Source organism: Kogia breviceps, chromosome 12, assembly GCF_026419965.1.
Source record: "Kogia breviceps isolate mKogBre1 chromosome 12, mKogBre1 haplotype 1, whole genome shotgun sequence".
NCBI classification, from domain to species: Eukaryota; Metazoa; Chordata; class Mammalia; order Artiodactyla; family Physeteridae; genus Kogia; species Kogia breviceps.
The window spans coordinates 62,573,507-62,586,511 of NC_081321.1; the positions used below are offsets into that span (position 1 = coordinate 62,573,507).

At 34.4% G+C, this 13,005-nt stretch overlaps 1 protein-coding gene across 12 annotated transcripts in view; it reads right to left on the bottom strand.

The window, feature by feature from the left end:
• The window catches only part of OSBPL8 (oxysterol binding protein like 8), a 163,869-nt gene that overhangs the window by 108,636 nt on the left and 42,228 nt on the right, over positions 1 to 13,005 (bottom strand). For 9 of the 12 annotated variants that reach the window (XR_010835844.1, XM_059081699.2, XM_067009779.1 and 6 more), the window contains exon 2: positions 12,546 to 12,646. Coding sequence is in view for 3 of the 12 variants with exons in the window: in XM_059081699.2 (XP_058937682.1) it covers positions 12,546 to 12,587 (42 nt within the window). In the remaining 9 variants the exon portion in view is untranslated. The other 3 variants (XM_059081702.2, XM_067009781.1, XM_067009780.1) reach the window with 3 other exon arrangements.

The window sequence follows — 13,005 nt, forward strand, 5'->3', positions numbered from 1 at the left end:
CGATGGAGAAATCAAAACCTTTACAGACACGCAAAAGCTAAGAGAATTCAGCAACACCAAACCTGCTCTACAACAAATGCTAAAGGAACTTCTCTAAGTGGGAAACACATGAGAAGAAAAGGACCTACAAAAACAAACCCAAAACAATTAAGAAAATGGTCATAGGAACATACATATAGATAATTACCTTAAACGTGAATGGATTAAATGCTCCAACCAAAAGACACAGTCTTGCTGAATGGATACAAAAGCAAACCCATATATATGCTGTCTACAAGAGACCAACTTCAGACCTAGGGACACATACAGACTGAAACTGAGGGAATGGAAAAAGATATTCCATGCAAATGGAAATCAAAAGAAAGCTGGAGTAGCAACACTCATATCAGATAAAATAGACTTAATGCTACAAGAGACAAGGAAGTACACTACACAATGAACAAGAGATCAATCCAAGAAGAAGATGTAACAATTATAAATATATATGCACCCAACATAGGAGCACCTCAATGCATAAGGCAACTGCTAACAGCTATAAAAGAGGTAATCGACAGTAACACAATAAGAGGGGGGGACTTTAACACCTCACTTACACCAATGGACACATCATCCAAAATGAAAACAAATAAGGAAACACATGCTTTAAATGACACAATAGACCATATAGATTTAATTGATATTTATAGGACATTCCATCCAAAAACAGGAGATTACACTTTCTTCTCAAGTGCACACAGAACATTCTCCAGGATAGATCACATCTTGGGTCACAAATCAAGCCACAGTAAATTTAAGAAAATTGAAATCATATCAAGCATATTTTCTGACCACAACACTATGAGATTAGAAATGAATTACAGGGAAAAAAACATAAAAAACACAAACACATGGAGGCTAAACAATACGGTACTAAATAACCAAGAGATCACTGATGAAACCAAAGAGGAAATAAAAAAATACCTAGAGACAAATGACAATGAAAACACGACAATCCAAAACCTATGGGATGCAGCAAAAGCAGTTCTAAGAGGGAAGTTTATAGCTATACAAGCCTACTTCAAGAAACAAGAAAAATCTCAAATAAACAATCTAACCTTATACCTAAAGGAACTAGAGAAAGAAGAACAAAGAAAACCTAAAGTTAGCAAAAGGAAAGAAATCATAAGGATCAGAGCAGAGATAAATGAAATAGAAACAAAGGAAACAATAGCAAAGATCAATAAAACTAAAAGCTGATTCTTTGAGAAGATGAACAAAATTGATATCTCATTAGCCAGACTCATCAAGAAGAAGAGGGAGAGGACTCAAATCAATAAAATTAGTAGTGAAAAAGGAGAAAGATCAGGAACAAGACAAGGATGTCCACTCTCACCACTATTATTCAACACAGCTTTGGAAGTCCTAGCCATGGCAATCAGAGAAGAAAAAAAAATAAAAGGAATCCAAATTGGAAAAGAAGTAAAACTGTCATTGTTTGCAGATGACATGATACTATACATAGAGAATCCTAAAGATGCCACCTGAACACTACTAGAGCTAATCAGTGAATTTGGTAAAGTTACAGGATACAAAATTAATGCACAGAAGTCTCTTGCATTCCTATACACTAATGATGAAAAATCTGAAAGAAAAATTAAGGAAACACTCCCATTTACCTTTGCCACAAAAAGAATAAAATACCTAGGTATAAACCCACCTAGGGAGACAAAAGACCTGTATGCAGAAAACTATAAGACACTGATGAAAGAAATTAAAGATGATACAAACAGACGGAGAGATATACCATGTTCTTGGATTGGAAGAATCAATATTGTGAAAATGATTATACTACCCAAAGCAATCTACAGATTCAATGCAATCCCTATCAAATTACTAATGGCATTTTTTAACGGAAGTAGAACAAAAAGCCTTAAAATTTGTATGGAGACACAAAAGACCCCGAATAGCCAAAGTCATCTTGAGGGAAAAAAACAGAGCTGGAGGAATCAGACTCCCTGACTTCAGATTATACTACAAAGCTACAGTAATCAAGACAATATGGTACTGGCACAAAAACAGAAACATAGATCAATGGAACAAGACAGAAAGCCCAGAGATAAACCCACACACCTATGGTCAACTAATCTATGACAAAGGAGGCAAGGATATACAATGGAGAAAAGACAGTCTCTTCAATAAGTGGTGCTGGGAAACTGGACAGCTACATGTCAAAGAATGAAATTAGAATACTCCCTAACACCATACACAAAAATAAACTCAAAATGGATTAGAGACCTAAATGTAAGACCGGACACTATAAAACTCTTAGAGGAAAGCATAGGAGGAACATTCTTTGACATAAATCACAGCAAGATCTTTTTGGATCCACCACCTAGAGTAATAGAAATAAAACCAAAAATAAACAAATGGGACTTAATGAAACTTAAAAGCTTTTGCACAGCAAAGGAAACCAAAAACAAGACGAAAAGACAACCCTCAGAATGGGAGAAAGTATTTGCAAACGAGTCAACGGACAAAGGATTAATCTCCAAAATATACAAACAGCTCATGCAGCTCAATATTAAAAAAATAAACAACCCAATCCAAAAATGGGCAGAAGGCCTAAATAGATACTTCTCCAAAGAAGACATACAGATGGCCAAGAAGCAAATGAAAAGCTGCTCAATATCACTAATTATTAGAGAAATGCAAATCAAAACTACAATGAGGTATCACCTCACACCAGTTAGAATGGGCATCATCAGAAAATCTACAAACAACAAATGTTGGAGAGGGTGTGGAGAAAAGGGAACCCCCTTGCACTGTTAGTGGGAATGTAAATTGATACAGCCACTATGGAGAACAGTATGGAAGTTCCTTAAGAAACTAAAAATAGAATTACCATATGATCCTGTAATCCCACTACTGGGCACATACCCAGAGAAAATCGTAATTCAAAAAGACACATCCACCCCAATGTTCATTGCAGCACTATTTACAATAGCCAGGTCATGGAAGCAACCTAAATGCCCATCGACAGACGAATGGATAAAGAAGATGTGGTACATTTATACAATGGAATATTACTCAGCCATAAAAAGGAATGAAATTGGGTCATGTGTTGAGACGTGGAAGGATCTAGAGACTGTCATACAGAGTGAAGTAAGTCAGAAAGAGAAAAACAAATATTGTATATTCACGCATGTATATGGAACCTAGAAAAATGGTACAGATGAACCAGTTTGCAGGGCAGAAGCTGAGACAGAGATGTATAGAACAAACGTATGGACATGTTTGTTCTATAACAAACGTGGGGGAAAGCTGCGGTGGGGTGGGGATGGTGGTGTGATGAATTGGGCGATTGGGATTGACATGTATACACTGATGTGTATAAAACTGATGACTAATAAGAACCTGCTGTATAAAAAAATAAAATTAAATTTAAAAATTAAAAAAAATTCTGTTAACAAAGAAAAGGCTTTCAGCTTGTTTTAGAAGCATCTTTATGTAAAAAAATCATACTCAGTAGCTTCCCTCAGAAACCAACTTCCATGCCAACTTGCTCAATTCTTTCAATGGTACCATCTTTCTTTCAATCACTCAGACCTAAACCCTTGAGTCACTGAGACTCTATTTTCCCCTCAACATCTGATTAAGTCATTAAATTCTAATTAATTTCACCTAGACAATATCTGTCTCACATCTAGTCCTTTCTTTCAATTCCCACTAATACTAACCAGGCCAGACCCACATCACCACATTTCTCAGCTTTTGCATCTTTTGCAACAAAGCAACTGACAAAGGATTAATCTCCAAAATATACAAGCAGCTCATGCAGCTCATCAAAAAACAAACAACCCAATCAAAAAATGGGCAGAAGACCTAAATAGACATTTCTCCAAAGAAGACACACAGATGGCCAACAAACACATAAAAAGATGCTCACTAATTATTAGAGAAATGCAAATCAAAACTACAATGAGGTATCACCTCACACCAGTTAGAATGGGCATCATCAGAAAATCTACAAACAACAAATGCTGGAGAGGGTGTGGAGAAGAGGGAATCCTCTTGCACTGTTGGTGGGAATGTAAATTGATACAGCCGCTATGGAAAACAGTATGGAGGTTCCTTAAAAAACTAAAAATAGGGGCTTCCCTGGTGGCGCAGTGGTTGAGAATCTGCCTGCCGATGCAGGGGACATGGGTTCGTGCCCTGGTCCGGGAAGATCCCACATGCCGCGGAGCGGCTGGGACCGTGAGCCATGGCCGCTGAGCCTGCGCATCTGGAGCCTGTGCTCCGCAACGGGAGAGGCCACAACAGTGAGAGGCCCAAGTACCGGAAAAAAAAAAAAAAAAAACTAAAAATAGAACTACCATATGACCCAGCAATCCCACTACTGGGCATATACCCAGAGAAAATCATAATTCAAAAAGACACATGCACCCCAATGTTCATAGCAGCACTGTTTACAATAGCCAGGACATGGAAGCAACCTAAATGTCCATCAACAGAGGAACGGATAAAGAAGATGTGGTACATATATACAATGGAATATTACTCAGCCATAAAAAGGAATGAAATTCGGTCATTTGTAGAGATGCAGATGGACCTAGAGAGTGTCATACAGAGTGAAGTAAGTCAGAAAGAGAAAAAAATATATCGTATATTAGTGCATATATGTGGAATCTAGAAAAATGGTACAGATGATCTTATTTGCAAAGCAAAAATAGAGACACAGACATAGAGAGCAAATACATGGATACCAAGGGGGAAGGGAGTGGTGGGAGGAATTGGGAGATTGGGATTGACACATATACACTATTGATACTATGTATAAAATAGACAACTAATGAGAACATATTGTATAGCACAGGGAACTCTACTTAATGCACTGTGGTAACCTAAATTGGAAGAAAATCCAAAAAAGAGGGGATGTATGTATATGTATAGCTGATTCACTTTGCTGTACAGGAGAAACTAACACAACATTGGAAAGCAACTATACTCCAATAAAAATTAATTTTAAAAAATAAAATAACTTTAATAGTAGGTTTTTTATAGATTATTTTATCATGTGAGGAAGTTCACCTCTATTCCTATTTTTCCGAGAATTTCTGTTGTGAATAAATGTTGAATTTTATCATTTAAAAAAAAAGAAAGAAATTATAACTGCCAAGAGGGCCTTAAGGAGATGTGATGACTAAATGTAAAGTGCTACCCTGATGGGATTCAGGAATAGAAAAAGGACATTAGGTAAACACTAAGGAAATCTGAGACAAAGTATGGATTTCAGTTAATAATGTATCAATATGGATTCATTAATTGTATCAAATGTACCATACTAATATGTTAATAATAGGGGAAAGTGGGTACAAGCTACACAGAACTCTGTACTATGTTCAGAATTTTTCTGTAAACCTAAAAATTGTTCACAATATTTCTGTAAAACTCTTCCAAAAAATGAAGTTTATTTAAATTTAAAAAAAAACTGCTTAGGAAAAAATTAAACTAAGAAAATTTGAAAACACAAGAATATACAAGCATACACTCCATTAGCCATCAGAGCAATGGCATAATCACACCTCATACAGTCTTGGGAAAAGTGCACTGTATGTTCACAAGAGAATGAGAAACAAAGCAAATAACATCAAGTACCATGGTATTACTATGAAAGTAATTTCAACCTCACAGATTCTCTGAAAAGGTCTTGAGTTCCATAGTCCTGGGAACACACTCCGAAAATCTCCAAGCATAATGGAAATACAAAAGATTTCTGGCTTGTAATTCTACTGATATACTGTGTAGACCACTGGCTATTTCTTTTACTTTTTCAAAGCTAACCCTTTCTCTAATTTAGCTCCCCAAACTTATTAAAGAGTCCCATTATATACCTGAAAAATGTTTACTTTATATTATTCAAACCTCTAATAGAATCAAGAACTTTTACCAAGTATCAAAAAAAAAAAGAAGAAGAAGATACAATAAGAATCTAACGGCTCAAACAATAGGAAATACTGAGTGATATTTTCCCACTTCGGAAGTTCAAACATTACAAATATTTAAGTACTGCTGTTAATTTATACTCCTACTGAATTAACAGATCTAAGCAACGATCATCAATGGCCACTATTGTCACAAGAAGAGAGACAATCAGACATTATGTGCCTCCTGATGGTAATACAGAAACACCATCAATGAAGTATTCTTGTCATAAAAAATTGAACCTGAATCTGAGCAAGTCTCAGATTAGAACTGTCTACTGACCAATTTGCAAGAAATATAAGTAACTGAAGAACACATTAAACAATCACCATGGGGGCAAATCCAGATTGTGGGAAACACTACAGGACAAACTACCTTATTTCCTCAATAAATTGAAAAAGGAAAATTAAAAATTGAAAAGGAAAAATCAAAAACAGATATAGGAGAGACTTAAAAGATTAAAAAAGACTTAAGTGACTTACGAACCAAGTCCAACACAAAAAGACAATACAAAGAAATTTAAAAGACAATTAGGGACGTTTAAGCAATGACTAGTTATTTGACTATATTAACGAATTCCTCATTTTTAGAGTAATAATGATATTTATGGTTAAAGTTTTAAAGAAAAGTCTTTATATTTTAGAGATATATACTGAAATACTTATGAATAAAATGATGTATATGGGATTTTCTCAAAAAAATATGGGGTGGGAAGGCAGAAGTATACATGAAACAAGACTGACCTGAGTTGATAATGCTGAAGATGGGTGATGGGTACATGAGAATTCATTATACAAGTTCATCTTATTTATAAAAATATATTTGAAATTTTATATAATAGACTTCAATAAAGATATCTATTAACATTCTTGAATGTGTAATTAATGTAAACTGTTACAGTTAGCAAGCAGCTATTAGGAAGATGAAGTTATTTTAATATAAAAGACAATAAGTATGTAGGTAATAAATTGGTAACTAAAATTTCTAGTTATTTTATTATTTTATATAAGAAAATCTCTGCAACCTAAGAATTTATATAATTTAGGACCTTAATCTCACTGGCAACTCCCCAGGTGAGTTGCCCCAGAAGACTACCCAATTTTGGATTATTTGGCAATAGGAGCCACTTCTCTAGACTGGGATGCACCAGAGGTTAGTACAATGACTGTGGTAGGCAGAATAATGGCCTCCCAAAGATGTCCACTTCCCAATACCTGGAACCTGTGAATGTTACCTTACTTGATATAAGGGACTCTGCAGATGTGATTAAGTTAAAAATCTTGAGACAGGGCAGTTATTCCGGATTATCTGAGTGGGCCCAAAGTAATCACAAGGGTCCTTATAAGAAGGAAACAAGAAGGTAAGTGAGCAGTAGATGTGACAACAAAAGCCAGAGGTTGAAGTAATAGCAGGAAATAGCCATGAGCCAATGAAAGATTGCAACCTCTAGACACTGATAAAAAGGAATGAATTCTCCCATAAGAGCCTTCAGAATGAACACAACACCTTGCTTTTAGACTTCTGACATCTAGAACTGTAAGATAATAAATTTCTGTTGTTTTAAGCCACTAAATTTGTGGTAACTTGTAGCAACAAGGAAACTAGCATAATGACCAATGGTAAAATTTAATAGAAAAGTCTATCTTAGTTCAAGTATAATTACTTGAGCTGCCTTTTGAGAAACTGAGTTACCTATGAACTACATGTGTTCATGCTGAGGCTGGATGACCTGTTGTCAGGGGATACTGTAGGTAGAATCCTTACATTAGGCAGATTGTTAGAATAAATGATCTCTAAATTTCCCACAAAGACTAAGGGAAAAAGTAGCCACAGGACTCAGAAGTTTGCAAAAGGCTCTGCTGGTAGCATAATCTTTGTTAAAGATGAAAAGGCCTCTACTAGGCAATCCTGAAGTATACAGCATTAGCCACTCAGCAGGCAGGTCTCAAAGGATATTCAAATGTTAGATGAGCATATGTGCCAAATTTGTTGACCCATTTATAATAGATGAGATAAGAAACTTCACAGCCCTTCTCCATCCATTCCCACTTTAGGGTGGGGAAAGGGTATCTAATAAGAACAACCAAGTGCCATTGTGCAATAATACTTTAAGAGGATTAGTAATTGGCATATAATTTATCATTGAACTTGAATGCATAAATGTCTTAAAGGTCAGTTATTGAGAAACTGTACACCAAAAATACTGTTCTTATAAATATGCTATCACTAAAAACATACAATATACTAAGTCAATAATGATAATGATGAAGCTAAACTAATAGTACAGTTAACCCTTGAACAATGAGGGTCTGAACTGCACAGGTCCACTTATAGGCGGATTTTTTTCAACAGTAAATACTACAGTGCTATATACAGATCAGTGGCTGGTTGAATTGCGGATACCGAGGAACCACGGCTCTGCATCGAGGGTCAGAGACTCTACCCCACCCCACTCCCACTAATCATTCAAGGGTCAACTATATTTAAACAAGAGAATAAAAACAGCAACATTTAAAATCTGTTACCCGCTGAAAAAATAATACTTGATGTTACCAAAAATTAGGCAATTCCATTAATTTACATGCCTATATACACAAGCTGTATGATGTTGTCAAATGCTATATATATAGTAGCCATATTTCTTAGAATATGATTTAAAGCTCTCAGTAAACTCTAATAACATACCAATTTTACTTGACAAGTACTAAATCACAGTAATCATGAAAAATTCACCTAGTAAGTAAGTAAAAATCAAAGTTTCAGGAAGTCGGGTCATCTCTAGGCCCATCAAGAAGATACTCATTTACCACATTCTGAGAATTACTGAACTAAATCACCTTTGCAGTTCCTTCCATTTCAGAAAGAATCTGATTTGAAGTACCCAATTTAAATTATAATCTTAAGCAAGAGTTCCTCAATTAAGAGTCCCTTATAATACTATAAAGATTTATACATATTTTTAAAATTTTTATTCTCTTCTAAAAAGTCAGTTATATAATCAATGTTTAATACTACAAAAGATTTTGACCTCTAATAGACCTCATAAAGTAGGTTCCTCTGGTAAATGAAATAATTTATAAGGTATTCAAAAGATATGACTTTCCTTAAGGTAAGGAACATATTCAATTTTTTTTTAATCTAAAGGTATATTTCACTTAGTTTACCTCAATCTATCAATAAAAATTTGACCCCTACACTTAAAGGATTTCTTAGTGGTTAATTTCCAAAGTGATATGAGTTCTGGACTTTTACATAGTTTTTTTAAGACATATATTAAATGTACACTGTGTTCTGAAGTATATAAGTACAGTATAAAAACTGAATTCAAAAAATATCCAATGACATGCCACTGTCTACAGAATCAAGTTCAAAATCCCTGGTCTGGCACTCAAAGCCTTCCCTAAGTTTGGTCTTTATCTGCCATGTTTGATCATTATTCTTGTAAACAACATTCCCTTCCGATCTACCTTCATCAATTTTTCTACTCATTTTCCCCTGAATAAACCCTGAACAATTAATCCCCTGTTTAGCCTTGCCTCTTGCCATCCTCCCTTCTTAGAATGCTCTCCTTGCTCATTCTCAATCTTACGATCCCTACTACCTATGTTATTCAGAGTTTGTGTTCTCTTAAGAAAGTTTCTCTAACTACCCCGGTGTATAACAACCGCTCAATTGTCACAACTTGTATAACTATGCCTTGTTTATGTTCCTCATTTAACACTTAGTAAATGCTATTATTGCCTTATCTATCTATCCCTCTATCTAGTCTTCTCAAAAATAAACATAATTCAGACAGACCACATTGCATATCTCGTAGCATCCCCTTCACTGGGCACAGTACTTTGCACAAAGACTGCATTCAAAAAAAGCCTACTTATAGTATTCTAAAAACTAGTGCATGCAATCAGATTTTTTACAACACTGTTACCTCATACTCACATACTGCTTTATATTTTCAAAGAACTTTCTGTTTCACTAGATCATACTGTCCCTCTCAAGTAGGAAGGATGAATATTCTTGCTTATATATTTTTTATTGAAGTAGAATATCTACCTCAATATTTTAGGTAGCAAAAATGATATTCAGAGAAAGTGTAAAGCCAAAATTACCCAATAGTGTCAGGCTTTTTTTTAATGTGTTTTATTGCTTCTCCTGCCTCTTAACTTTATCTTTTTGGAGAGAAGGCTGAATATTAATAATTATATTAACAATAACAACAGTGGCTTTTATTTATTGGATATTTACAATGTGCACAGATGTGTAACAGGCATTTTATAGACATATTATCTCAAATAAAACTCAACAACTCTGGGAAGTAGATATTACTATTACCTTTATTTAACAGATGAGGAAAACTGGAAACCCTGAGAATTTAATTAATTATGCAGGTCATACGACTTAGTGACGGAGCTCAGATTTTAACACACAGCCAAATGTCTACGGAGCCCATGTTCTTATCCACCTCTCCTAGATCTAAACAGTAACTAGCTTAGGCCATGAAGTTCAAAGGTGATATTTTATAAATAGATAACTCAAAGGTAGATCTCAAGATTAATTTCAAATACAGAATATTTCAGTAGTTCAATTTTTGGTATTATTGTCTCTAAAATGAGCTACAATATTTCATGGAAGAAGCTTAATGAACAACAAGAAGAAAACTGCTCTCGCTGCTTTTTTAAAAATTTAACATCTTTATTGGAGTATAATTGCTTTACAATGGTGTGTTAGTTTCTGCTTTATAACAAAGTGAATCAGTTATACATATACATATATCCCCATACCTCCTCCCTCTTGCTTCTCCCTCCCTCTCATCTTCCCTATCCCACCCCCCTCTAGGTGGTCACAAAGCACCGAGCTGATCTCCTTGTACTATGGTCTCGCTGCTTTTTAAATAACTTGCTCTAACCTCTCAATATCAACAGAATTTAGAATAAAAAATGATTAAAACTTTATCAATATAGATATTCTGATACAGAATTTAATACTATCTACTTAGATATTTACTCTAAAAGGTAACAGTAAATTTTAAGCAATTCTATTCAGAAAGACAGATACATAGTCAACATGTTAGTAGCAAAGGAAAGTATTCAGAGACAGACAGACAGACCTCAGTTCCATCACTTACACTGTGAGCTTTTAGAGAAGATAATTAACCTCCCTGAGCCAATTTCCCTATCTTTAAAAGTGACGATAAACAAACATCTACCTTTAATGGCTGTTGTGAGGACAGTCTGAAAAAGTATACACTTAGAAAACAGCAGTTGTTATTACTGGTATTTTTACTACCACCAAAAGATTTTAAATATTTTAGCTAAAAAAAAACTTAAGAAAGTCCATTAGCATTAAATAAGAAAATATTTATGGTAAAGTAAATATCATGTTCCAAGACAAGGCTTAATCTGAACTTTTTTTTCTGAAGATATAGTGAAAACAAAATAACCTACCATCGGTTTTCCATTTAAAATCGCCATTACAATAACCTTCTTCATAAACCAATTTACGTCCATGTCCATTTTATTCTCTATTAACAAGTCATCATTTTAAAGTTTAACTTTTCTTTGACCATTAAAGAAACAAGTTTGAACCAGAAATTCAAAAAAGGTTGGGACCAAGTTAACACAAGTAAACAAAACTGCATTTGCTATCAATCATTAGACTGATCCTACATTTGAGCCTGAACAAAGGACACTGACTAAATTAAAATTCACAAACACCTCAATTTAGTAGTGACTCTCAACTTCATAGCAGTATGAAAGACAGAAAAGTTGGCCTCTGCATTATTCCAGTAATTTAAATTTGTCACATAATCTACCATCTAACAAATCACAGAGCTATCACCTGGCTACATTTTACCCACTGGCACCTTTACTTTAGGTAATACAAACATCCCTAATAGTCTATAAATCAATATTTAATGGAATCTTTAAAAAAGGAGAATTGAAAATGAAATGATCCTAGAGCAAAATGTTTTCGTATAGTGACAAATCACCATTTAATCCACACTCTACTGGTGAATTTTTATTTTTTTTTAAAACTTATTGGACAAGGTACACTTAACCAGTACCCCTATTTGTTTTAATTTCAGAATACAACTCAATCACAACACAAGGCAGCAATATTTATTAAATCTTTATACTTTTAGATAAAGAATATATGTGGCAACTGCTCTTAGTTCTGAATTATTTTAACTGTTTCATTCTATCTACAGCTGCACATGATGTGAGATTTAAAGGCATTTAATTTCCTTAACTGTTAACAACTTCTTGATTTCAGTAAGGCAAAAAGTTTCTTGAGGAAAACAAACACAAACTATTACATCAGTATGTCTTACACTATATGGCTGGGAAAGCAAGGGAAAAGAAGTAGGAGATAAGGTAGAAATAGCAGAAAACTGGGTTATGCCTTAACAAGCTTTAAACTTTCTGTAATTTTCATATCAACAGAGGAATTAAAGTATTAGTTTAAAATACTTTTTTTAAAGTTTGTTTTAACTACATTTTTAAAATAAAATGATGGCTTACATCGAACACTTTCCAGCCGTAGATGATAGTACCTTATTATGCTGTATTTGAACCACTCACCAAAGTTCGGTCAGGTTCTCCATCTGCCAAACCAGCCTCCATAGTGAAAGAAGATAGGTTTACACTTCTCTTTCCATTAATATTTAGTCATCCTGTAAATCCTAGAAGAAGAAAATCATATGTATTAGTTCTGGTATAAAACAGTGATAAGTGGGAAATAAAGCATTAAGTATATAAGGAGAGAGAAATCATTTTAGGCTGAGGCTATTGGGAAATCCAATAATGTAAAAAAACAAACAGATTTTGCCATGTACCTTGAAGAATGGTAAAAGTTCAGCAAAAATGAAAGAAAACAAAAACAGAAACATAGATCAATGGAACAAGACAGAAAGCCCAGAGATAAACCCACACACCTATGGTCAACTAATCTATGACAAAGGAGGCAAGGATATACAATGGAGAAAAGACAGTCTCTTCAATAAGTGGTGCTGGGAAAACTAGACAGCTACATGTAAAAGAA